This window comes from Oncorhynchus mykiss, chromosome 5, assembly GCF_057628025.1.
Source record: "Oncorhynchus mykiss isolate SJ-2025 chromosome 5, ASM5762802v1, whole genome shotgun sequence".
Classification (NCBI taxonomy): Eukaryota; Metazoa; Chordata; class Actinopteri; order Salmoniformes; family Salmonidae; genus Oncorhynchus; species Oncorhynchus mykiss.
This window is the reverse complement of record NC_143026.1, coordinates 29619873-29647131: the sequence shown is the minus strand read 5'-3', so window position 1 is coordinate 29647131 and position 27259 is coordinate 29619873. Positions and strand designations below refer to the sequence as shown.

At 43.6% G+C, this 27259-nt stretch overlaps 2 protein-coding genes across 5 annotated transcripts; one reads left to right on the top strand and one right to left on the bottom strand.

Annotated features, from left to right (window-relative positions):
• Positions 1–1155: 1155 nt before the first annotated feature.
• On the top strand, positions 1156–10475 carry LOC110523579 (VIP36-like protein). 4 transcript variants are annotated; one of them, XM_021602391.3, is made up of 7 exons: positions 1158–1419; positions 5018–5120; positions 5463–5525; positions 5930–5962; positions 6253–6352; positions 6596–6697; positions 8144–10475. In XM_021602391.3, the coding sequence occupies exons 2-6, from the start codon at positions 5037–5039 to the stop codon at positions 6604–6606; spliced, it is 291 nt and encodes a 96-aa protein (XP_021458066.2). In that variant the 5' UTR covers positions 1158–1419; positions 5018–5036; the 3' UTR covers positions 6607–6697; positions 8144–10475. The 4 variants fall into 4 exon arrangements, 3 of the variants coding, with proteins under 3 accessions (XP_090090533.1, XP_021458066.2, XP_090090534.1); XM_090234408.1 differs by having other exon boundaries at positions 5253–5525; XM_090234407.1 differs by lacking the exon at positions 5930–5962 and having other exon boundaries at positions 1156–1419.
• A 5931-nt stretch (positions 10476–16406) lies between these two features.
• LOC110523578 (uncharacterized) lies at positions 16407–19094 on the bottom strand. Its single transcript, XM_021602390.3, is given in 5 exon segments — positions 16407–16616; positions 16618–17059; positions 17314–17481; positions 17731–17833; positions 18774–19094. Coding segments are annotated over 5 exon segments (804 nt in total). The 5' UTR covers positions 18837–19094; the 3' UTR covers positions 16407–16588.
• Between the last annotated feature and the right edge of the window lie 8165 nt (positions 19095–27259).

Sequence of the window (27259 nt, the reverse complement as noted above, 5' to 3'; positions counted from 1 at the left end):
TGTCAGGAGGAATGGGCCAAAATTCACCAAACCTATTGTTGGAAGCTTGTGGAAGGCTACCCAAAACATTTGACACAAGTTAAACAATTTAAAGGCAATGCTACCATAAACGAATTGAGTGATTAATTGAGTGTATGTAAACTTCTGACCCACTGGGAATGTGATGAAAGAAATTAAAGCTGAAATAAATCATCCCTCTACTATTATTCTGACATTTCACATACTTAAAACAAAGTGCTGATACTAACTGACCTAAGACATGGAATTTTTACTATGATTAAATGTCAGGAATTGTGAAAAACTGAGGTTAAATGTATTTGACTAAGGTGTATGTAAACTTCCGACTTCAACTGTATGTGGTAGTGGTGGAGTCGGGACCTGATGGCACACAGTCTATGAATGTATTGATGTTTTTTAAATTGTATAAAGTGCCTTAATTTTGCTGGGGATCTATAATAAATACAAATGCAAAAATGTTAGGATGCATAAGTTATCCTGTACGAGATTTTGTACCGAATACGTTACGTTGTTACAGGTGTCAAACTTATGGGCATGTGGTAGCACTGTTTCGGAGGGACGTTCCTAGGTGTGAGAAGTGTGTAGAAAGGCATGAGAAATGTCCCGTGTGAGAGAGGCAGGTTGAGGTTTCCAGGGTTAGAGTAGTGCAGAAGTAGTCATATGCTGAGGCAGTGAAGAAAGTAGAGGAAGATGGGTCCATGGGTCCTGAGAGGAGTGGTGTGAGTAGTAGATTTGTACAGTATAGAGGGATAGGCCAAGAAGTGATATATGTTTCAGTAATATTGGATTTATTGCATTTATAGCAATGGTTATCAACTGTACTGCAGGGATGGAATGTAAGTCGCAGAAAATTGAGGTTGTGGTGGCAGCTGCCGAGAGGTATTTGGGTGTGCGAGATTTGACATCAGAAGAGGTACAGGGTGTGTTAAGTCGTGGTGTCACATCCTTTCAGGTTGTTGACTTGAGGTAGGACTAAATAGATTTAAATAGTGGTTTAGGGTGGTGCTATTTTTTTGTGTGATTGTAGTGTTAGATGGTAGAGTATTTGTTTATTTATAAATTTTTTTAACAAAAGAATGAGGGAGTTGTACTCCAGTCTAGTAGGTGGCGGTAATGAAACATTTATTGGATGCCAACTGCCATTAAACCTAATCGAAGAAGAATAATAACGTGGTTGAAGTAGAACATCTTTGGTTGAATGAGTGGAGTCGCAAACGATGATGGCCGCCATGATAAACAAGAACTGCCAGATACTTTGATTCGTCAGACTATGGCGCTAAAATTATATTGGACTTTTGTGTTTCTTCTTTATTGCAGCAGGTCGATCTTTTGCTGAAGATGGGCAATATGAAATGGAGGAGTTTCTGAAAAGGGAGCATTCATTGTCAAAGCTCTATCAAGGTAGCTAAATTGTGCAGGATCAACGGTTATTATAGACCCCTTTCTGTGTTTGCAAAAATTGCCACACGACTCGAGGGCGATGTAGGCAAGTTGGTGGCAGACCAAGGGGGAGTTCTTATTGCGCGCCAGCAAAAAACGCCTCTACTTACATATTGATTATACGTGAATTTCACACTACTTTGGGATTATAGTTGGTTTGTAAACCTTGTATGAATTTCCTGCTAAATATAATGTTCATGTCATCATCGCAAATCAACTGAATTAACGTTATACTTAAAACACTTCAGCCAGTAAAATTGCTATTTGACAAGCTTTTGCTACAGTTTATATTAATGAGCGTTAGCATTGTAGTAAACACCTGCTGCTTCCAAAATAGTGAATTTGCAAAGGTCACAACCAAATATGCAAGCATTAATCAAAATATAATTGTGCATGCGACATTGCAACAATGTTATACTGACTGTTAAATGTTGGTCATAAGATTAATACTTTCCTCCCACTACATCAAAAGTATATTTCTATCTATAGTGAATAGGCTTGTTTTATATAAACGTCCTCTCAATGTCAACTGTGTTTATTTTCAGCTAACTTAACATATGTAAATATTTGTGTGAACATAAGATTCAACAACTGAGACATAAACTGAACAAGTTCCACAGACAGGTGACTAACAGAAATGGAATAATGTCTCCCTGAACAAAGGGGGGGTCAAAATCAAAAGTAACAGTCAGTATCTGGTGTGGCCACCAGCTGTATTAAGTACTGCAGTGCATCTCCTCCTCATGGACTGTTCGTTCTGTGAGATGTTACCCCACTCTTCCACTAAGGCACCTGCAAGTTCCCGGACATTTCTGTGGGGAATGGCCCTAGCCCTCACCCTCCTATCCAACAGGTCCCAGACGTGCTCAATGAGATTGAGATCCGGGCTCTTCGCTGGCCATGGCAAAACACTGACATTCCTGTCTTACAGGAAATCATGCACAGAACGAGAAGTATGGCTGGTGGCATTGTCATGTCAGGATGAGCTTGCAGGAAGGGTACCACATGTGGAAGGAGGATGTCTTCGCTGTAACGCACAGCGTTGAGATTGCCTGCATTGACAAAAAGCTCAGTCTGATGATGCTGTGGCACACTGCCCCAGACCATGACGAACCCTCCACCTCCAAATCTATCCCGCTCCAGAGTACAGGCCCCGGTGTAATGCTCATTCCTTCGACAATAAACGCAAATCCGACCATCACCCCTGGTGAGACAAAACCGCGACTTGTCAGTGAAGAGCACTTTTTGCCAGTCCTGTCTGGTCCATGTGCCCATAGGTGATCAAATCAAATCAAATGTATTTATATAGCCCTTCGTACATCAGATATCAGCTGATGTACGAAGGGCTATATAAATAAATTTGATTTGATTTGATCAGCTGATATCTCAAAGTGCTGTACAGAAACCCAGCCTAAAACCCCAAACAGCAAGCAATGCAGGTGTAGAAGCACGGTGGCTAGGAAAAACTCCCTAGAAAGGCCAAAACCTAGGAAGTGTGCCGGGTGGAGATTATAACAGAACATGGCCAAGATGTTCAAATGTTCATACATGACCATCATGGTCGAATAATAATAAGGCAGAACAGTTGAAACTGGAGCAGCAGCACGGTCAGGTGGACTGGGGACAGCAAGGAGTCATCATGTCAGGTAGTCCTGGGGCATGGTCCTAGGGCTCAGGTCCTCAGAGAGAGAGAAAGAAAGAGAAAATTAGAGAGAGCATATGTGGGGTGGCCAGTCCTCTTCTGGCTGTGCCGGGTGGAGATTATAACAGAACATGGCCAAGATGTTCAAATGTTCATAAATGACCAGCATGGTCGAATAATAATAAGGCAGAACAGTTGAAACTGGAGCAGCAGCACGGCCAGGTGGACTGGGGACAGCAAGGAGTCATCATGTCAGGTAGTCCTGGGGCATGGTCCTAGGGCTCAGGTCCTCCGAGAGAGAGAAAGAAGGAGAGAATTAGAGAACGCACACTTCGATTCACACAGGACACCGAATAGGACAGGAGGAGTACTCCAGATATAACAAACTGACCCTAGCCCCCCGACACATAAACTACTGCAGCATAAATACTGGAGGCTGAGACAGGAGGGGTCAGGAGACACTGTGGCCCCATCCGAGGACACCCCCAGACAGGGCCAAACAGGAAGGATATAACCCCACCCACTTTGCCAAAGCACAGCCCCCACACCACTAGAGGACTAGAGGGATATCTTCAACCACCAACCTACCATCCTGAGACAAGGCTGATGTTGTTGCCGGTGTTGTCTGGTGACGACCTGCCTTACAACAGGCCTACAAGCCCCCAGGCCAGCCTCTCTCAGCCTATTGCGGAATGTCTGAGCACTGATGGAGGGATTGTGCATTTCTGGTGTAACTCGGGCAGTTGTTGTTGCCATCCTATACCTGTCCCACAGGTGTGATGTTCGGATGTACCGATCCTGGGCAGGTGTTGTTACACGTGGTCTGCCACTGCGAGGACGATCAGCTGTCCGTCCTGTCTCTGTAGCGCTGTCTTAGGCGTCTAACATTATGGACATTGCAATCTATTGCCCTGGCCACATCTGCAGTCCTCATGCCTCCTTGCAGCATGCTTAAGGCACGTTCTCGCAGATCAGCAGAGACCCTGGGCATCTTTCTTTTGGTGTTTTTCAGAGTCAGTAGAAAGGCCTCTTTAGTGTCCTAAGTTTTCATAACTGTGAACTTAAATCGCCTAAGCTGTTAGTGTCTTAATGACCGTTCTACAGGTGCGTGTTCATTTAATTGTTTATGGGTCATTGAACAAGCACGGGAAGCAATGTTTAAATCCTTCACAATGAAGATTTTTACGAATTATCTTTGAAAGACAGGGTCCTGAAAAGGGGATGTTTCTATTTTTGTTGAGTTTATGTCAGAGGTCGACCGATTATGATTTTTCAACGCCGATACCGATTATTGGAGGACCAAAAAAAGCTGATGCCAATTATTAATCGGCCAATTTTTTTTATATATATTTTTTATTATTTTCACAAACGCTCTCTTGTTAAATCATCCCCCAGCGTTGCATCGATTATATGCAACGCAGGACACGCTAGATAAACTAGTAATATCATCAACCATGTGTAGTTATAACTAGTGATTATGATTGATTGTTTTTTATAAGATAAGTTTAATGCTAGCTAGCAACTTACCTTGGCTTCTACTGCATTCATATAACAGGCAGGCTCCTCGTGGAGTGCAATGAGAGGCAGGTGATTAGATCATTGGACTAGTTAACTGTAAGGTTGCAAGATTGTATCCCCCAAGCTGAGAAGGTGAAAATCTGTTGTTCTGCCCCTGAACAAGGCAGTTAACCCACCGTTCCTAGGCAGTCATTGAAAATAAGAATGTGTTCTTAACTGACTTGCCTAGTTAAATAAAGGTATAAAAAATATATATATATTTTTTTAAATCGGCAAAATCGGCGCCCACAAATACCGATTTCCGATTGTTATGAAAACTTGAAATTGGCCCTAATTAATTGGCCATTCCGATTAATCGGTCGACCTCTAGTTTGTGTGTTCATGTGTGGGTTCCTCCAGCTCTTCCCATTAGGAATTGATGGGCGACGCCATGGTAACCACAGAGCAGGTGCGCCTCACATCTGACATGCAGAGCAAGCAGAGGGCAGTGTGGAGCCGCATTGTGAGTAGCCTTTAGAACACTGCACACTGTTATTATGTCTACATAAATGATACTTATTCTCTCTATGCATATCACATTTTGCATGGCTTTGTCTAAATTGTCATATCTATGTGTGTTTGTGTGTCACCTAAGGGCCTTGGAGTTACAAGTGCACTTTAAGATTCATAGCCAAGGAATGAATCATCTTAATGGGGATGTACTGGCAATTTGGTACACCAAGGAGCGCATGCAGGAAGATACTGTCCCAACAATGTAGTTCCAACAGAAATATCATAGCGTAGGTGCAATGCAACTGTATAAATGCATTTATGTTGTTGTGTCGGTCCTGTGTTTGGAAACCAGGACCTCTTCACAGGGCTGGGTGTGTTGGTGGATACGTACCCCAATGAGGAAAAACACCTAGAGGTATGTGCATATATCTGCTAGCCTCTTCTATGTGTTTCTGTGGAGTGTAGGAGTAGCTACAGTACTGTTCCATGTTATGTCACATTATATAATAGGACTTTTATCTCAACTACTTCCTGTTTTTTTCCCACTCATTCTACTGTCTGGCAGGGGCGTTTATTTATGTGTCATATCCTGTCAAATCTGGATTAACATGTCCTGATCTTCCTGTGCTCCGAGAGGGGCTTTTAGACAACTGACACCCAACACCTCCCACCTCAATACAGACTTGCGTCATACAAGCAAGCCAATACAGTGGAATATTTATGAGGTTTTGTTGGAACGCTTGCTTGGGCAGGGCTCACAGACCTGTGTAAAGGGCCTTGTGTTGTGCTCCTCTGTTTTGTGCATCCCTATGGAGACAGGCGCAGAAGATGAGGTACACCACACGCACACAGGTACCCAATGTTTGGACCACCCATACCAAAAGCCCCCCATACCCCTCTCCTTAGCCACTCCCATCAACCCCTAATGAGCTTTCTGCCCCATGTTGTTGTTTATTACCCAGTAACAATTCTTTGCACCTTGTGTATAATTAGCATTTGAATGACTAGGGGATCAGGCAAAGGAAAAGGTCAATTGTACCAGCAGTATTGTATTGTTGTGACTGCTGTATCTTTGACCTGTTCTCCTTCTCTCTCACTGTTTTCTGTGACTCACTCCTTTATTTTTTCACACCTTCCAACAGAGGATCTACCCCTTTGTGTTGGCGATGGTGTCTGCACCGCCATGCTGCGCAACCACAATCACAACACTTTCATCTTCATCAGATACGTCCGCGGCCCACGGTGAGAATACACACACACTCATTTTAAAGGCTCAACAAATATCACTATCCAAGTTATTGTGTAATAACTATGTAAATAATGATGTAATCCGAGATGCCTATTGGGTCACTCTGGAGTCTGAGAAAACAGTTATGTTGAAGTGAATTGTTTCAACACACATGTCAAGTATATTATGCCTTGACTGTACTAGGTAGTGCCTTGGCATACCCTGTTGAGCATACTCCCAATTTCTGTCTCCACTAGATTATGATTGACATGGATGGAGAGACTGTCTGGACATACCGGGGGTGCGGTTGCCTCAGGACTACTACTTTGGATCCTCTGCCATCACAGGAGATCTCTCTGGTAGTACTCTCCTCTACTGTGATTGACATAGTAGTGTTAATGAAATGGCATTTACATGAACTGTTTTATTGCCTATGAATTATCACCTAGTTTTAATTTATTGCCTACTTGATGGTGTTTCATTGAGGTGTCTAATTTCCAGTTAGATGTGGCCATCCCAGATTATTATCATGATAAACTGTATTAACTCATTATGACCACACTGCCCAGAATTAAATTCATGTGTGTAGCGGTTTTCTTCCTGGGAAGGAGAGGAGGACCAAAATGCAGCGTGGTTAGTGTTCAACATCTTTAATATCGACGATAAACGAGAACACTACAAAATACAAAACAACAAAAGTGAAAACCGAAACAGTCCTATCTGGTGCAATGACACAAAGACAGAAGACAATCACCCAAAAAACACCCAAAGAACATGGCTACCTAAATATGGTTCCCAATCAGAGACAACGACAGACAGCTGCCTCTAATTGAGAACCAATCTAGGCAACCATAGACATACAAAACTACCTAGAGAGGAAACATACCCCATAAACATACAAAACCCCTAGACCAGACAAACACATTAATCCCCCATGTCACACCCTGACCTAACCAAAATAATAAAGAAAACAAAGATAACTAAGGCCAGGGCGTGACAATGTGATACATAAGTGAAATTCGGAGGGCATGTAGTCTAATAGGAAACGAAGATATTTGCATAGAATTACACATAGAATTATAATATAGTCATTTCTGTGGATATTTTATTGTATTTTTTTTTCATTGGAGGTGTTTTTGCTGCAGTTTGCCTTGAATGATAGAAACATTATGTTCCTCACAGACAATCACGATGTGATCTCCCTGAGACTGTACCAGCTGACGGTGTTACGTAGTGAGACGTAACACCGTCAGATGAGATCCCTCTACCCAGTGTACATAACATAGACCTACTAAGGCGTAAGGATCGCTACCCCTCTCACACAAACAGAAGAACATACACATTCATTGGCGTTACCCTATTTGGGTAACATAGTTATTCTTGATGAAAAGCTAAACTACAAATGCATACTATCAAATTATTAGGTTAAACTATTAGGGCTCCTTAACCATCTCAGTGGCCTTATGGTTAGTGTCTGCCCTGAGATTGGAAGGTTGGGGGTTCGATCCCCGATCATACCAAAAAATGCCTTTCTGCTTGTCACTCAGCAATAAGGAGATGGATTGGAGATGCCCTTGCCTGCGATAGACTAGCGTCCTGTCCAGGGGGTGTAATTATACGTCAAGCTGTCCAGGGGGTGCAATTGTACGTCAAGCTGTCCAGGGGGGTGTAATTGTACATCAAACCAGAACGGCCACCTATGGGCCGCTCTGTTTCCAGGACTTAGTGCTCCTTGTCACTCTTGTCACCTCAATTGTTTACCTTTTCTATCCATCCTAACATATTTCTCTCTTTCGCTCTGTCAGTGGTTGAGAATGAAGAGGGGTGGAGTAATATTGCCATGTTCTTCACCATCCTCTTCCCCATGCTGGGCTGTTTCCTGCTCATCGTGGTCGGCCTCATCGTCTACAGCCACTGGAACGAGAACAGACAAACGCTTCTACTGAGAGGGAGGGAGGCCTGTCATCATAACCTCTATTACTGCAGACTAAGGACAAAACTGCACTAAGACACTGAAATGACTGACGAGACTGAAATGAGACTCCAAAGACACTGGGCCACTGAAATGACTGACAAGACTGAAATGAGAACAAGACAGAGACACTGACCTCTCAATGTAAACCAATATGCTGACAGACAGCGGTACCCCTGGGACAACACTAGTGAATCCTGGGAAAGACTGAGCAGTAGATGGATGCATTTAAACACTACAGCAACAAAGCACACTGACCCCTGCCATAAGTAGAGATAGACTGATATCTTTTTACTCCCTGTCCCTACCCCCACCCTCACCAACCAGGCCTTACTCTACACACAAATGTACTGACAACGTGAAAATTACCTGTTGTCATAGTCCAGCGACTAATTGTCCTCCAGGGGGGTAATGGACAAAATCTGAGATGACACTATAGCCCAAAATACTTATTTAGACATGCCCTAGCTACATGTGAAATTTGGTGTCTTTTATCACAAAATACACCATTTCCCCCACGCTGGCTACACTGGACTCTGCCATTGCTGGTCTTTTTGAGGGTCTGGAGAGATTGATTTACACTGACAGATGAGAATGTCAAAGGGACAAAGTATCCGATGTGTTCTTACTCGAACAGCCCACATGACCACGTCCCGTTAGCAGAACACTGGCAATTGATGCATCACTTTTCTTCTTCGCTCTAGAAACAGCATTAGGATAGTTACATGTATGTCATATTTGACTCTATGGCGCTTGCAATCAATGTAAGTCTTTGTGCATTTCAATTGATTCAGACGGTCTCATACTCTATTGGGGGCTGCAGGTAGCCTAGTGGTTAGAGCGTTGGGCCAGTAACCAAAAGGTTGCTGGATCAAGTCCCCAAGCTGATGAGGTAAAAATCTGTCGTTCTGCCCCTCAGCAGGGCAGTTAACCCACTGTTCCCCCGGGCACCGTGGATGTTGATTAAGGCAGTCCCCGCACCTCTCTGATTCAGAGGAGTTGTGTTAAATGCTGGAGACACATTTGAAAGATGGTTGCAAATGGGTTTTATCATGTCTTGTCAAACAACGTACAATAGTTACTGTTACTGAAGGTAATTGAGGTCATTTTAACTCATGATTGTCACGATTAGGTAGTTTGTTGATTTTATTGTGTATGAAACTGTGTGAAATGGAAAGGTGAACGATCCCTCTCCCTTCAGGTTGCATGTTCTTAAGGGAATTTATTTAAATTAGTTGCCTGTTCTTTTTATTGTTCCTACTACCGTTTTAACTTAGTCTACATTGTCTGTGTCTTCTAATTTGTATGTGTGGTATAATCAAATGTGTTACTTATGACATGCCCATGCTTGCACATGCTATCTATAGTTATATATTACAGGGCGAGTCTGAGTTTGGGACTTTCCACAGAAAGTATTGGGTTGGTTGATACTGCGGAAGAGAGCACAAGTGAGGTTTTTCTGCATCTCATGTCTTCGTGTGGTGGAAAAAAACATTACTTTCAAGTCACAGACACTTTGTTTCACTAAGTGTTAGGCTGTGCTCCCTTTGCTTTTCTGTACTGTTTTGTTTTGTGTCATATTACCAAATAGCCCTCGCCAGTAGTATGGATTCCAGAACAATGTGTACATTGCAGTTTCTCCCGGAATCGACCTCAGAATACAACCAATAACGTTTCAGTAATTTTAAGGATTTATATCATCCCTGCTCTGAAAGGGATAGTTGGGAAATGGGACACTGTAGATGCAATCCATTATAATTCCACGTGTTCTGCAATGTTTCAAGACCTTGGTGCACTGCTATCAATTACCAATGCAGCCTTTTATACCTCTTGTTAAACCACCTTGTCTCAGTGTGGGGCGGCAGGTAGCCCAGCAGTTAGAGCATTGGGCCAATAACTGAATGGTTGTTAGTTAGAATCCCTGAGCCAACTAGGTAAAAACACATTTCTTTGAGCAAGGCACTTAATTGCTCCCGGATTGCTGTCAAGGGGTGTCTCAGGAGTGGGCTGTGCAAAAATGCCTTGGGGTACTCATTTACATGTGAAACAGGACAAATAAGCGCCCCCTATTTGACATCTTTCCACTGAGGAACGTAAAATAGGGGAGATTCTTTACTATGCTGATGATACACTTGTTTTTGTTGGCATTAAAGAACCTTTAGTGACATTGTTTCCTTACTTGTTGGGACTTCTGCTCTGGAGATGGTACTGTAGGTTATGTACATGGACGTGACCATTCAGAGATGTACTGTGTGGATAGATTGGCCTAATTTCAACCCAATGGCAGGTAATGTTTACCTAGTAATGCTGCAGTGGAAATACCAGTATTATACTCTTCACAAGTCATGTGATTGTACATCATGATAAAACACATGGTTAGTTTACTTATCACAAGGTCTGCTTGTTCTGCACTCATTTTTAACTTGAAGCTTTACCCCAGGCATGTCAGGCAAAGTGGGACTATTATATTTGTGACAGTCTTTGTCCTTAAAGAAGGGCATGTTAAGAGGCCATGCCTTGGGGTACTCATCAATAATGACAGCCGCATGCTTCAGGCACAATCTCACACTGCCCTTCTGTGCTCCTCCTCCAGATCAATATCTCAACTGCTTCAGATGCCTGGGTGGGGCCACTCCGGCTGAGTGGAGTAGGTAATGCCCTCAACTAGTCCATCAATGTCAACACTATAGGCTTGAGAAACAGTACAGCATTCAACAAAAGGTAAGTCAGAGCCAAACAACAGTGCCAATGTTTGTTTTATTATACAAAAATAAAATCCAAATTACCCAACAGTACACAGCAGACCCCCTACTAAACCAAAGCATTAAAATGTACCACAAATTTTAGTGCTTTTTTTTTTTCCTACACTTTTTGGGGGGCTTGATCTAGATAGGAAAAAGAACACGAAAGGGTCTGTGATTGTGGTCGACCGGTTCCTTCTCTAGCGTGGGTGTTTGTTTTTGCAAAGTCTTTCTACATACGCATCAGCCACAACATCCGCCTGACATTATCTATGGTTGAGGGAGAAATGAAAGAAACATCTGGGTTTCATGTTGGTTAAACAGAGCATCCTTAGATTATGTTGCGAGTACATTGTTGCCTTGGTGATGTATGATTACAAGTGCAACAAACTCCTGGGCTAGCGGAGGTGTACCCTAAACAACCCATTTAAGAGACCTGATCATTTTCTCCACTCGGTTATCTAGCACTGGGATTAGATTTGCTTCCATACTTGATAAAAGGTCACATTCACCATCTTCTATATCAAAAGGTTGGGCAATCAATGAGAGAAGGCAACCATTAAGTAGTCACTGAAAATGTCTCAAATACAATAAAAACAAGCCATCTCACTGTTCACAAATACACCATGACAGCGCAACACATAAGGGGTGGAACAGTGGCAAAGGTACCCACGGGACCAACAGAATAATATTAGTCCGAGGAGAGATTAAATAGTATTAATACAACAAAATATAATTCAAAACACTCCTTTAGTTTACACAAGTTAAACAGATGTATTTTTTCTTCATAATAAGCAGGAGTAATATTCTTAGCAGATCAGAATGACAGCAGACTGTACTTCTATCCATGTCACTAAAGACTAACAGAAACAAAAAGACAAAATTAACTAGAATGGCTTTTTATCTTTACTCCCCAACCCACCAAGAGGTAACATGTAGATATGCACATTTACTTTCAAAGCATACACACGAAACACCATAGTAGCAATAAAAACAAAAAATAAACTGAGGTACACTTGCGACATGTACTGAGAGTAATATTGCTAGTACTGGCAACCACACAGAAGAGTTGTTGCAGCATATCAATGGGTTTGGTTTTTTTGCATAGGCTAGTCAGTTACAGTACATTACAGAGGCGCGTAGAGCAGAAAAGAGGAACAATTTAGGGTGAAAGGAGGCCTTTGGTGTAGTGAGCAAGGTAAATGAAACTGGACAACTGATGGCACTGGTGCTAATGGTAGATTCTGAAAGATGCCAAATACTGATGCCCATTTAAAAAAAAAAAAGTTTTCTATTCATGACAATAGGATCGCGTGTATGAGACAACGTGTGGGTTGAGTACAGTGATAATTTAGATACAGGCAAACAATCTCAAAATATAATTGTGCCTGCATGATCTTAAGGATGATATATGCAGAGGCAAAACCCCATCTCACAAAGACAAACATTGGTGTGGGTTGCCACAGTTTCTGTTACCATGCTCGGTATGGTCGGGCCCCCGGGGGAGAGGGGGGGTGTCTCATGGTCTAGAGGGATGCAATGAGCCATGGCTAAAGCCCCCATCACTATCACACCTGGGGCTAGTTACCTCATCAGGGGCCACATACCCAACTTGACACTGATCCTAGCTTGTGCCCTCTGTGCTGGTATATGGTGAGAGGCCATAGGGGACTGGGTGGGGTTTGAGAGAAAGAAGAGACCGAGCGAGGGATAAGAGCTTCACGCGCCTCTGTGAACATTGAAACAAAAGCGAACAGGGAACAAAAAGGCAAAAGATGCTTGAAAATATACAAATCGCCCATTATTCACACGAGTACTACAAAAGTCCAAAGAATTACGTTCACATATCGCCGGTGTCTGCAACTGTAGGTAAGAGGAAAATTACAGAGCAGATGAATGAAATGGATGGGTGTTTGTCCATGACTGACTGATAGCCCTTTATCTAGGTAAACATGTGAAAGCCAAACAAGAGTTTGCCCAGTAAGTAGTGAGCAATGGGACTGAAACTATGGGTTCCCATTTTCTTTTTTCAGAAACATGAAACACCCTCAACGTCATAATCTTAATTTATCTATATTGCATAAAAATAAATGCACTTTAGCATCTACATTTGTCATTCCCCCCCAACCATTCAAAAAACATCTCATATGAGCACAAGAAAAACTAAAACAGGATTTCTTAACATCATTTTGTTTGGTAGTAATTCAACATCCTTTCAGGTCAGTTCAAATATCAAACTTATCTAGATCATATCCTTGAAATAAAAATACAATCATAACTAAAGAAAAATGGGTGAGGGGAAGGAAAAAAAAGTGATCAAATAACCACAGATAACCAGGGAGAAGCAGATGGCATTTTAAAACGTCATACACAAGCGTTGACTAAACAAATGTTACCTATTCTACATGCCAGCTTTTACAACATATGATCTCGTCTTGTGGTTTCACTCAGATACATTTCCTGCAACTCATAACCACAGTCTAGAATAAGTTGAGCCAATCGATACATCAGACAGATCATTTTACACTTCGGACTCCATCTGTATAAAAAAAGGACTCCTCTGGACTACTAGAAGAAACTATGCACACCATGCTTCAAACATGGGAGAGGGGGGCTAAAACATTTTAGGTTTCTTCCAAAGCACAAGTCTGGAATATAATCGCCTACTCTTCAAACACAGATGCCAAAACACATTTAGTCTACCTGTCCCTAACTACATTTTACCACCGTGCCACAGTAAGGCATTTATTTTCTTATGCCTCAGAAGGAGCACTTAAAATGAGTGTTCATATGCCTTCTGAGGGGTATCCTACAAAGCAAGCTAGATCTACTCAGGGTTTTCTAAAGCTAACCAGCTTCAGTTAGCTTCACATTACAGCACAGGCTTCCTCTGTACTACGACCATGGATAATATTTAAAATCAGTCATCTCCCTCAAATAAAGGGGGTGATGACACAATCTTTGCAAGTGGGAGGGAATCTGATTTCATAGTCCTCAACTCACAGCCCAGTCATTTCATTCATGATAAGTGGAGTTAGCCGACCCCAGAGCAGGTAAGTGCTGAAGGATTCGTTGCCATAGAAATGTACCTGGCTCAAAGTTGAGCCACCATAGAATCAGGAATTAGAATACTATGTGAGCCACTTTCGTATGACTGGTTATCCCGAGTTGAACTCAGGGTTCACCAATGGTATCTCGCCAACTCATCAAACCTGCTTCGTAGGATACCCCTCTGTTGTGGTGCACCTTGAGCCTCATGTCTGTTCCCTAGCAACCTACCAAGGCAACTTATGGTGTCTTATCAAAAACATGTTAGTGTCCTAATGTGAGCGGGTGAGTCTTTGTGAGTGCATGACTATCCTCTGACTTTTATAGTGTCAAGACTTAACACTTGAAGACAGACAGACAACTTATTGATTGATAGTTGAAATTAATGTCTTGGTCTGTCCTTTTTCATTAGCAGTGAAATAATAAACAGTGCATCAGTCCATAACCTACTTGATCAATAAGTGCTGCATGAAAGCAAATCAATACCCTAAATAATAAAACTATCATATCTTCACTGCCATTTGAAACACACCCAAGGCAGCTGGACTTTTGTGCTTATTTTTAGGTGGAACGGCAGAATAAAAACACACTCCCGATTCTACGGCTGTGCTTCGACACATGCTGGGCAAGCAACGTACTTCACTGGTTTATCATAACAGTGTGCAGCTGCACTAACAGCAAAGCCAACCCCATCCCACTGAATGGAAAATACCAACACAAATCTGTCACATTGCTTCTACAATGTTCACACCACTGCAAGCCAAGGGCGTATGCAACAGCACATTGCAGGCCCAGTGCAAAGTCATAACATGATGAAACTAGATACATGGTGTCTATACTTAAACCTTGGTTCACTCTGTCCGAGTCCCACACGGCCAGGGGACTCGTGGCAGAAAGGGAGTGACACTATCAGACTCCCGCTGCTGCTGGGTAAAAACAGCAGCGATTCATCATTGTCAGCTCGGGGCCAATGGCCTGGGAGTAGTAGACTATATGAAACACGGGCCTGAAAACACACTGTTGCTGACAGGACGAATCAGAACACACATCTACCTACACAGACACACAAATTAATTACTCATGCCCTCTAAACAAAAACCCAGTGCATTTTTTTTTAAAGAAAAAAAGTGGTCTAAAGCCTAGTGAGTTGAGTGCACTAACTTACACCAGGGGCCAGGACACTGAGGATACACTAAATAAGACTACACTACTCCACACTCACAGCATCCCTTGGATAAGAGATTCTTTGCCATTGATGTGGGTTATAGTGGCCTCAGCTAAAGCAGGTTTTTAGAGAAGTAATAAAAAGACAAGAAAATGATACAGGACAAAGTACTACACTGCTGAAACTTCAGTCTTCCCACCCTCTGGTTTGTACTTTTATTCCCAACAACATACCCCTTACCACTCGGTGAGACTGTCAGTCCTGCAAAATGCTGCTGACCCCACCACACACACGCCACGTTATTTCACCGCCGGTCTGTGAAAACACATACACGGTCGACCACCACAATGCTTTTTATAGATACCAAGTTGCAGGCACAGCGATGGGATATTGTCACGTCTTCAGTTCACTTGGCCAGTCAGACCAGATAATCACACATCAAAACATCCGTTCCAGTCCATTCAATACCTTTCAGTCTGGCCAAGTGTTGACCGGAGTACTGGTGGAGACATGAGGGATGGGTGTAGGAAGGGTGGAGTCTGATGTTATTGGGACACAGTTCAGAAAGACGCTATAAGAGACAGGCACATCTTCACTTCCCAGCCTTTTCTCTGGATGCAAATAGCCCTGCTGTCACTCCACAAGGAAACCAGATGCAGGCCAAGATTACCTCAGGGGTGACATCACTTTGCAGCTGTGTCCTAGATTACACAGTACACACACACAAACCCCTGCAAAAACAAGTTCTATCCGTAACCGTTTGTATCCCCTGGTCAGGACTGTGTCTGGTAGCATGATCTTATGTTTTGGCCCCTACGTGCTGGGGCCTAGGGATTGGTGGCCATGGTGGTATGCCATCCTGCCCTGTCCCCACAGAGGTGAAATGTTAGAAGGACCAAAGGAAAAATGTCCAGGCTAAACAGTTGGGTGGGACAAGTGGGTGGGTAGATGTAGTCAATTCTGTACCAGCATCAGCACCTCTTCTTGCCACTTGGTAGATCTCTAGAAGTTGGCATTTTCATCATCACCATTGCAAGAACTAAACAAAGCAGACGAGGGACCATCCATGGGTATTAAAGAATTAAACCGTTAGCCAAACTAAGCATCTTCGAAAAAAACTTTTTTTGTCATCATTGGCGTCATTTTATGGATCATAACTGACAAGCATGTCAAAGAGCAGGACAACCTGGTTCATTTGGTGAGTCGTTGTGGGACATTTCATTTGCTGGTGGTGTCTGGGTTATTGTTATGATGACAAGGGCACTCCCTCCCTAAAGCGCAGATCCGGCAGCAGCAGCAGCCTCTGGGTGGTTGGTGGTGGAGCTCAGATCAGGCGGTCTCCGGTGCTGGCCCTTGGGCTGAGGCCCTGGGGTTCTCTCTTTGTGTCTGATGTGGTGGTGCTCCGAGGCAGAGCAGCAGTCCCCCCTGGCCCCCTGACACACCTGCTCCTCGTCCTCTTCCGGCCCAGAGCTCTCATCCAGTTGGCACACACACACCTCGATCCCCGAGTCGCCAGTCACATGCCTGCGCCGGGTCACCAGTTCCTCTTCCACCGGTCGTTCTGATTTGCTGGGAGCAGATGTGGATTCCTGGTCTGCTGAGGAACTAGCAGCCTGCTCCTCTCTTGGAGTGTCCTCTGTTGGGGGCTCCAGCACCACAGCAGCTTCTGATTGGATGGGGGGCAGTAGGATGGGAGGGGTGGTCTCTGGGGGTATCTCGGAGTAAGGCGGAGGTGGAGTCGGGGGATGACCCACCACCTCTTCATAGTCAGGAAGCTTGCAGTCTGTCCAGAACCCTGGGAGTAAATACAACAAAAAAAAGTCAACCATCTTACCAGTCTAGATAGGGTTAGCTGGTGTTGAACTAATTCACTAATTGTCAGATATGGTTCTGAATCTGCTAAGAACCATCTCCAACTACCAGGCCTAGTTACTGTAAACAGTTAACTCAGAGGGAGAGGTGAAGTAATTTCAGGGCTGTAGGGTCTGGAGGCATCCAGCCCAGTGCAGATGGGGGCAATAAGTGTCCCGCGGGGTTTAAAAGACTCACTCAAGTTGAGGGGTGGAGGGGAGATGAAAGAACTAGAAGCTCCCTGATAGGCCATAAGGCTGATTTCGCGCTGGCGCTGCTCCTGCTGCAGCCGCATCTTGACCCGACGGTGACGGTAGGCACAGCAGCAACTCAGCATTATGATGAGGGTCCACACCAGCCAGAACCCTACACAAAACAATCACATAGTTACATTCTCCATCAAATCATTTCAGCTTATGTTAATTAGGTTTAACGTTATTGATTTCGGCACCAAAACATGTAAAATTAGTGACTCGAAAAAAACAAAGTGACACATTCAGAGATACTATCATGAAGAATAAGTCATGGAAATATTGTCAGAAAATAAATATGGGAACGGGGGAAGAGGGACTGAGTGGTGCCAGAAAAGGAGAGAATAAAGGACACTGAACATACACCACAGCTCATAGTAGTAAGTGCAGCACTCGGTCTCCCCGCAGCAGTAGCCCATCTCACACCGGTATTGCTCATTGTTCACTCCAAAACAGAATTCCTTTCCCTAAACAAACACAGGCATGTTATTCAGTGACATCCTACAAAACACAAATGAGGAAAGCTATGTATTATGCATACACGCACACACACACACAACTGTTTGACATAACTTCACATTGGCATTTACTGCACAAAACACTAGAAAGCATGCCTGCAAAGGCACAGACCTACTTTCACTGGGGATGAAAATTGTAGGCGCATTCAATGTTCGGAAAATCAAAATAGGTGTTGCAGTGATAGCTAGCTAAGTGACATTTCAGGATGATACAACAATGTCATAGTAGAAGCTGCCAAATGACCTCACAAATTAGTTTTAAAAGGTTAGCTAACTAGCTTTTTAACTAGGTACTAACGTTACAGAGGTAAGCTAGCTAAACATGTTTGGCCAGTAGTTAACGACGGTAACAGCAAGCTATGCATCACTGCCAACAAATAAACAACAGGAAAAACGCAGTTAGCCAGCTAACGTTAACTGGTAATTTAGCATGTTAGCTAGCTATGTTGGTTTACGGGTTTTAGCTAACAGCCAACTATTTATGTTATTTATTTGTTTAATATACTTCAAATTGTGGCCACTTACTGTATAACAAAATATGTCGCCGTATTGTCTGCAAATGTTTGAAAGCGTTAACGTTGGCTAACGAGATACTTCGCTGTGGCTAGTTTATCAGCTAGTCTTGAAAGATGTTGCGCTGCAGTTAAATTGGTAGATGGTAAGATTTCGGATAATATCGTATAAGTATTTCAAGCTATAAACATTGTGTAAATATTTCAAGAAAACACACGATGTGGTCAAACTGACGTCACGCAAAGTTGGAGTTGCTAGCGAGCCCAAGTTCCTTTGTGGGGAAACAAAAAGGCACAATAGAAGGCCTACTTCCAGCTGCGATCCACGGGCTTGGTCGAAAGCGCCTACAGCGCTATGAAAGCAAACTGCCGCTTACCTGTACCAACCAGGTCCCGGTGCAAAGCAGACAAACAATGGATCCCAGTGTTTTCTGTAGCATCTTTCCCCGTTGTTAGCCGAGAACACGACGGGAATCATATAGCAGTTGATCCAGAACTTGTGAAATGAACAGCTAATTCAAACCGTTACGTACGCGACATAATTTGTCCCTGTCGAAAGGCGTTTGAATTCTCAACCAGAAAATAAGAGTTATATTTTGCACCAGCCACTTGAGGGCGGTGTTGTGTCTATACAACACCAACTGGAGAAGCATTACTTTTGTGCAACTGGTGCGATTTAAACTAGTACCAGAGACAGAACAATGAGCCAGATGTTTCAATCTGAAGCATCCGGTTGGCGTTTCCACTCACCACCAAATATGGTCATGAAAGGAAGCCCAGTGGCCGGCAGTGGGAGAAGATTGAGCGATATGGATTTTGGCCGAAATTCTGCTCATTTTCTCATCGATTAAATATTTGATCTCAATACAGTTTTCTGCTCCCAAGAACTAAAATATGTTACTAACACAGTGGACTAAGTTTTGTAGACATTACCATTTGCCAAAGTATTTAAGAACGTAGTTATTGACCACGCGCACTTCACAGAGTAGACGTTCCCTAACTGAAATATGCAAATAATGCTAGAACGCGCCAATAGGATCTCACTAGCTCTTGCTTGGCTCTGCCACCTCTTTGCTTGTTCTGCCCACTATGATTCATTTGCGCCTATTGAAAACGATAGGCTATGGTCTATCTTTGGTTATTTTTATATTATAAAGAACCAAAGATAGACCATAGCCTATCGTTTTCAATATATATATATATATATAATATATATAATATATATATATATATATATATATAGTAGCAAAATAATGGGTAAGATTACGGAGACATAATTTATAGGTCGACAGGTAAGGGTGCTCTCGAGCATCTAGATGGTCTTTACCATTCGGCCATCAGATTTGCCACCAATGCTCCTTATAGGACACATCACTGCACTCTATACTCCTCTGTAAACTGGTCATCTCTGTATACCCGTCGCAAGATCCACTGGTTGCTGCTTATTTATAAAACCCTCTTAGGCCTCACTCCCCCTATCTGAGATATCTACTGCAGCCCTCATCCTCCAAATACAACACCTGTTCTGCCAGTCACATTTTGTTAAAGGTCCCCATAGCACACACATCCCTGGGTCGCTCCTCTTTTCAGTTCGCTGCAGCTAGCGACTGGAACGAGTTGCAACAAACACTGGATAGTTTTATCTCAATCTCTTCATTCAAAGACTCAAGCATGCACACTCTTACTGACAGTTGTGGCTGCTTGTGTGCTTCTTTCCCTTTGTGCTGTTGTCTGTGCCCAGTAATGTTTGTACTGTTTTGTGCTGCTGCCATGATGTGTTGCTACCATGTTGTGTTGCTACCATGCTGTGTTGTCATGTGTTGCTGCCTTGCTATGTTGTTGTCTTAGGTCTCTCTTTATGTAGGGTTGTGTCTCTCTTGTCGTGATGTGTGTTTTGTCCTATATTTATATTTTATTTTAAAGTTTTAATCCCAGCCCCCGTCCCCGCAGGAGGCCTTTTGCCTTTTGGTAGGCCGTCATTGTAAATAGGAATTTGTTCTTAAATGACTTGCCTAGTTACAGTTTTTCTCAGTCGCTTTGGTGCATTTCTTAGATCAAAAGTGCAATTCTTGATACTACTTGTACAAATTCCAAATCATCTAGTCACTTGTGCACATCATTAAAGCAATTTGTTATTCCTTTGAACACATTGCAATTGATAATGCACAAGTGTCAGCTTTTTTCCACATTATCAATTGCTCATGTCATGTTGATCAAAATATAGTAGATGGTTCTCTGTTGAATAGTCTTACCCCTCAAAACATCTAGTCATTAGTTCCTTGCATAAGCCATTACATGCAAAATTGTTGAACTATTTGTCATAAACTGTCAAGCATAGTTTTACACATTTCTATTAGACCTTTTGTACAAAAACATGAATTGACGAATCGTGCAGGTGAAATTGACCCTCACTCATGAAGGAATGTAAAGTGTTAGTTCAACCAACAATCAACCAGTTGTCTAAATTGCTCCAAGGTGCATCTCATGAAGAATCAATTGGCAAGCAGATATAGACAGACCACAACACAGAGTTGCAATTTCCAATAATGGATGGACCAGGAAACAAACAGGGTCAACAGCTAAGAGGAGGAGGAGGAGGAGGAGGAGGAGGAAGAGGAATAAGCTCGACGCACACGGAGTGGCCTTATCGGAGTTGGAGCGAGGTGCTAAAGACCACAGCACTCGCATTAGCTCATTAACAACTAAGGTGGCATACCTCGACAATAGATGCGAAGATATGGAAAGTAGAATGCGGAGGAACAACATTCATCTACTGGGAATACCGGAGGGAGTGGAGTGCCCAGTAGTGTGCCCAGGGTTTTGCTTGCATCTCAGTTGGGGAGATGCTTCAGCAAGGGAGGTTGTGAGGGAAGCGGTTTTTCCCTCTTTATTTGTATATAGTTTTATTATGTTTTTTGTGCCTCGTCGCTTGTCTTTGTTTTTTAAATTTGCGCTTTTAGGTTCAACTAAGATCTTCAGTTTACATTGTACCTTGTCCTTTACACGTCCTCTCTCTCTTAAGACATGACTCAGCCTAGTGTAGCCCATCCTGCTGGAGGGAATGGCTTTAATTTTCTTACTTGGAACTGCAGGGGCGTAAATAACCCAGTTAAACGTAGTAAGGTGCTACACCACCTTCATCAATTTAAAGCTCACATCATCTTTCTCCAAGAAACTCATCTGAAGGTATCACAACACTCAAGTCTTAGGTGCAGATGGGTGGGTTAGGTGTTCCATTCCTCATTTCAGAGTAAGGCAAGAGGGGTGGCTATTTTACTTCACAGATCGGTACCTTTTACATGTTCTAATGTGATTGCAGATCCCCATGGTAGATACATAATTGTCATTGGTATGCTGCTCAATACAAAGGTACTTCTTGTTAATATTGATGCTCTTAATTGGGGCAATGGTGATTTTTTTCAAATTGGTTTTCTTTACACTCCCAGATATGTCTTCCCATATGTTGATCTTAGGTGGTGACTAACTGTTGGTTAGACCCACATTTGAATCGATCCTCCACTAAACCTACCACATCATCAACCTCAGCTAGAGTTGTCCGAACTGTTGCGGAGTCTAGTTGATAGGTAATCGACTAGCCGGACTGTTCCCCGCACTCCGCGTGTAGGGATTTGTACATGAACAAGGCTATTGAACCTGACATTGTATGTCTTTATTCCTTTATCCAACATATCATACTGAAACATGGTATCAGAAGTGGCTCAAAAACCACACGTTTGTTATTTTTGTAGCTAAATACAGTATAGGCGCAGTTACGTTCCATATGCGAACACACGCCGTTTCCTACTTCTAGTCACAACACTGATCAACTCTTTGTTAGCTGGCTAGCTAGCATCACTACCTACCTCGATGACTGAAGGCAAAGAAATCTCCTATTCCATCGCTATGGCAGCAAACATTCCGCCACCAAAATGGTTCTCACAGGGGACTGGAATACTAATTGGGACAACTTCAGAGATGAATTCGAGGACTATGCGCTGGCGACCGGTCTACATGAGAAACCCAACGAGGTACAAGCGGCAACTCTGAGGAGTTTAATGGGCAACGAATGCAGGCATATCTACCGGCACAATCTCACCCTCACAGCACGACAACAGTGTGATGCCAATGCTATATTGGATGCATTGGAGAATTACTTCAAACCCGCCAGAAACTTACTTTTCGGGTGGTTCGTTCTCGGAAGCTGCAAACAGGAAGAGGGTGAGTCAGTACACAACTTTGTAACTCGTTTGAGAGGAAAATCTGCCACTTGTGAATACGGGGGATTAAAAGATGAATTGATTTGTGACAAAATAGTACTGGGAATTGCAAATGAGGATACGCGCTGGCATCTACGGAGAGAGAGAGGCTTAACATTAGTAACTGCCATTGAAATGTGCCGCACTGCTGAAGTCACTGACGTGAGAATGAGAACAATGGAAATCGAAACCCCACACTCCGACATTGATACTGTTCACGCTGTTGCTAGGCAGACATTCAGACAAAACCAATCGAAGCAGAGTAATTCAACACGAACGGTGAACACTGAGAGCCCAGTAGCATGTAAATACTGTGGGAATACATACACACGTGGCAAAGAGCACTGCCCTGCCTACGGAAAACCATGCAGAGCTTGTGGAACTAATAATCACTTTGCAAAAGTGTGTCTCAAGCAAAAGAAGGTTGAGTGAGGGCAAGATTCATTGTGTTGATGATGTCACTCAATGTTTAGAGCTGAACAGTGAAAGTGACATTTACATGCATGAATCCATTGGAGCTGTACACTCAAGAGGGAATAAATGGTTGGTGACACTACGATTACACCATAAGCAACAACAATGTCAACTGGATTCCGGTGCTACATGCAACGTAATGAGCTACAAAGACAAAATCAATCTGGCACCTGACACACATCTATTGCCCAGCGATACTAGACTAAAGCTGTACTCAGGAGAGCTAATGAACTCTATGGGTACCTTTTGAGACGAATGTGTTATTCGGGGACGCAAACACAAGCTGGAGTTTGAGATTGTGAAAACCAGTCAACATCCTCTCCTCTCAGGCTCTACATGCAAACGCCTGGGACTGATGCAGTTCACTGTACCAAATGACCTGCACATTGTGGAGCATGTCCAGCATGGACCCCTGTCCAAAGAACAACTACTCAGCAGATATGACGATGTATTCAACAGGCCCGTTGAATCAATGCCTGGGGAGGTACACTTTGAAGTGGATGAGAGCATCACTCCAGTCCAGTGTGCTCCTCGCAATGTGCCCATTGCAATGAAAGTGGCTGTGAAGGCCCAGCTGGACAAGTATGAGGCCGATGGCCACATGACATCTGTGACTGAACCAACTGACTGGATCAGCAATATGGTCATAGTGAAAAAAACAGAGAAGCTGAGGTCTGCATCAACCCAAAGCATCTGAACCAAGTACTGAAACGATCCCACTACATCATGCCTATACTAGAGGACGTCCTCTACAAGCTTCCCAAGGCCAGGATTTCCCCTTGGTGGATGCCCGAGATGCATTCCTTCAATGCAAGCTGGACGAATAAAGCAGCTTCATGACTACCTTCTGGACCCCCTGGGGTCGGAACCCCTGGCTCAAGCTCCCGTTTGGTGTCTCAGTGGCGCCTGAAGTATACCAATGGAAGCAGCACGAGTTACTGGCTGGGCTCAAGGGCATTGAACCCATCGCCGATGATGTCCTGATCATAGGCTGTGGTGACACAGACGAAGTAGCAGAACACAACCATGATGTGAAGCTCCTGGCACTGATGGAGCGCTGCCGATCAGTTAAGCTTTGTCTTGGCCTGAAGAAGCTGCAGTTCAAGGTGAAAGACGTCCACTTCCATGGCCACATTCTCTCGGCAAAAGGCCTGAAGCCGGACCCAGACAAGGTCAGAGCGATCCTCGACATGCCAAACCCGCCTGATGCAAAAGGAGTACAGCGTATCATCGGCTTTGCAAACTATCTTGCAAAGTTCATGCCACACCTATCAGCAGTCTGTGAGCCTCTGCACCGGTTGCTGGACAAAGACACACCATGGCACTGGCTACCCAAGCACGAGGCCGCAGTGCAGGAGTTGAAATCTCTGGCTTCATCCATGCCAGTGTTGCACTACTATGACGTCACGAAGCCTGTTACAATCCAGAGCAACTCCAGCCAAAGGGGACTTGGATGCTGCCTTATGCAGGAAGGCCAGCCCATTGCGTTTGCCTCGAGAGCGCTCACCCCCACCGAACAAAACTATACACAAATTGAGAAATAGTGCCTCAGCATCGTCTTCTCCTGCCAGTGCGTCCATCACTACTTATATGGTCGAGAGCTGGTCACCGCTGAAACTGACCACAAACTACTCATTGTCATATTCAGTAAACCTCTCCTTAACACGCCCAAGTGGCTTCAAAGCATGCTCCTGACTCTGCAAAACTACAGTCTGAAGGTCATTTACAAGCCAGGACCAGAGATGTACATCAGCGACAAACTGAGCAGGGCAACAGCACAATGTACAGACAGAGGCACTGTCTATTGTTCCTGCTGTTCGCTACAGCAGGAACAACAAGATGTTCAACAGATCAATCAGGCAGACTACTTAAACGTCACAGATCACCGCCTAGCCCAGATCAGGCAACACACTGACAAGGACGAACACCTACAATCACTGAAGTCCATGGCTCTCGCAGGTTGGGGTAGAAGAACTGCTCCCTGACTTGTCTGCAAAGACGGTCATAAAGCGCTGCAAGGCGCAGTTTTGCAAGGTCAGCCTGACAAGGTAATCACAGACAATGGCCCACAATTCACTGCACAGTTCAAGCATTTCGCCTCAGAATGGGAGTTTGACCACGTGACCTCCACTCCAAGACACCCAAAAGCAAATGGCAAGGCAGAGTCAGCTGTCAAGATTGCAAAAAACCTGTTAAGCAGGGCCTTGCACGACAGCAAGGACCCATGGAAAGCAATCTTACAGTGGAGGAACACACCCACCGAAAACATGGACAGCAGCCCAGCACAACACCTTCTGTCCAGACGTCTGAAGACTACCATACCATCCTCGTAGCTAACAAGATACTTGAGCCCTGCGTCATGGTTGGCATCACGGACAAACTGCGTCACAGAAAGCATCTCGCTAAGTGCTTCTACGACCGGACTGCTCGAGACCTACCAGAGCTGGAGGTGGGTGAAACTATAAGGATGAAACCGCTGCCTGGAGACCACACAGGACTTTGTAGCCTGGGCACGTGCCTACAGAGAGTTGCACCACATTCTTACCTGGTGGATGTTGGTGGCTATCGTAGCAATCGGGTGGATCTGCGCGTAGCAGAGCAGACAACAAACCTGAACACGCCATACACTCACCTAGATGAGCAGGATCACAGCCCAGGCCTAAGGGTAAGGGGCGCAGAATTGAGACGAGCCAACTGAAGGTGAGGCTTCTACCCCACAAAGGTCTCCAGCTCGTGGCCCTAATCCTACCCCTGTCAGAGCCAATACTTACTCACGGGTGGGTCAGCTGTGCAAGCCACCAGACAGGAGCAAGAGACTGCATTAACTTGTCCTCTGTTTATAAAAAATAATAAAAGAGGAAGATGACAACTGAAGTAAAAAGGATGCTTTTTCAATTGTTATGTCTTGACTGTTAAGAACTTAATGTTATGCCGTTATGTTTGCACTTTCTATTGAAAAGGATGATGTTACGGAGTCTAGTTGATAGGTAATTGACTAGCCGGACTGGTCCCCGGACTCTGCATGTGGGGATTTGTACAGTGCATGAACAAGGCTATTGAACTTGACATTGGTGTCTCTTTATTCCTTTATCCAACATATAATACTGAAACACAAACCTTTATGTCTGAATTTACAGTCTTCGATCCATGGAGAATGTTTAATCCAGCTGGAAAAGCATACTCTTTTTTTTTTTCTCATGGGTTCAACTATCCTCATCATTTCAGATTCCTGAAATGCGTACATCATCTGGGATATCATTAGACCCTAGGGGGATCAATGATGAGTTCAATAGATTTTACCAGTCTCTATATACTTCTGAAAGTAAAGTGGATACATTGGAATTGGATTTCTTCCACTTACTTGCTGTGCCTTCGCCTGATGGCTACTCGGCAGAGTTTTATAAAAAGTTTATCTCCAAAATATCCCCCATTCTAATTGAAATGTACAATGAAGCATTTGTAAATGGTGTTCTCCCACAGACTCTCACTCAGGCAACCATTTGTCTTATTCTTTAAAAAAACAAAGACCCTCTTGACTGTGTATCATACCGTCCAATTAGCCTGCTAAATGTTGACTATAAAATTCTAGCCAAACTTCTGGCAACGCGTCTGGAAACAGTCCTCTCATCAATTATCTCTCCGGATCAAACAGGTTTTTATTAAAAATAGACACTCATTCTTCAATCTTCGACAATTCTTTAATATTATATACTGTATAATCCTTCTGTCCTTAATACCTCTGAAGCCATTATATCCCTGGATGCGGAGAAAGGGTTTGATCGGGTGGAATGGAAATACCTTTTTTACACTCTAAATAAATTTGCTTTTGGCTCCAAATTCATGACTTGCATAAGACTTCTGTACTCATCCCCTCAAGCCTCTGTCAGGACTAATAACACTCAATCAAATTGCTTCCCTTTGCAATGATCGACATGCCAGGGTTGTCCTTTAAGTCCCTTACTGTTTGCCCTCGCCATAGAACCTCTTGCAATGGCACTTCGCTCCAACCCCCTCATCAAAGGTATAGTCAGATACGGACACGAACACAAACTGTCTTTACATGCAGATGATTTATTATTATACACGTCCAACCTTTCTGTCTCTGTTCCTGCTGCCCTTGTCACTTTTGCATC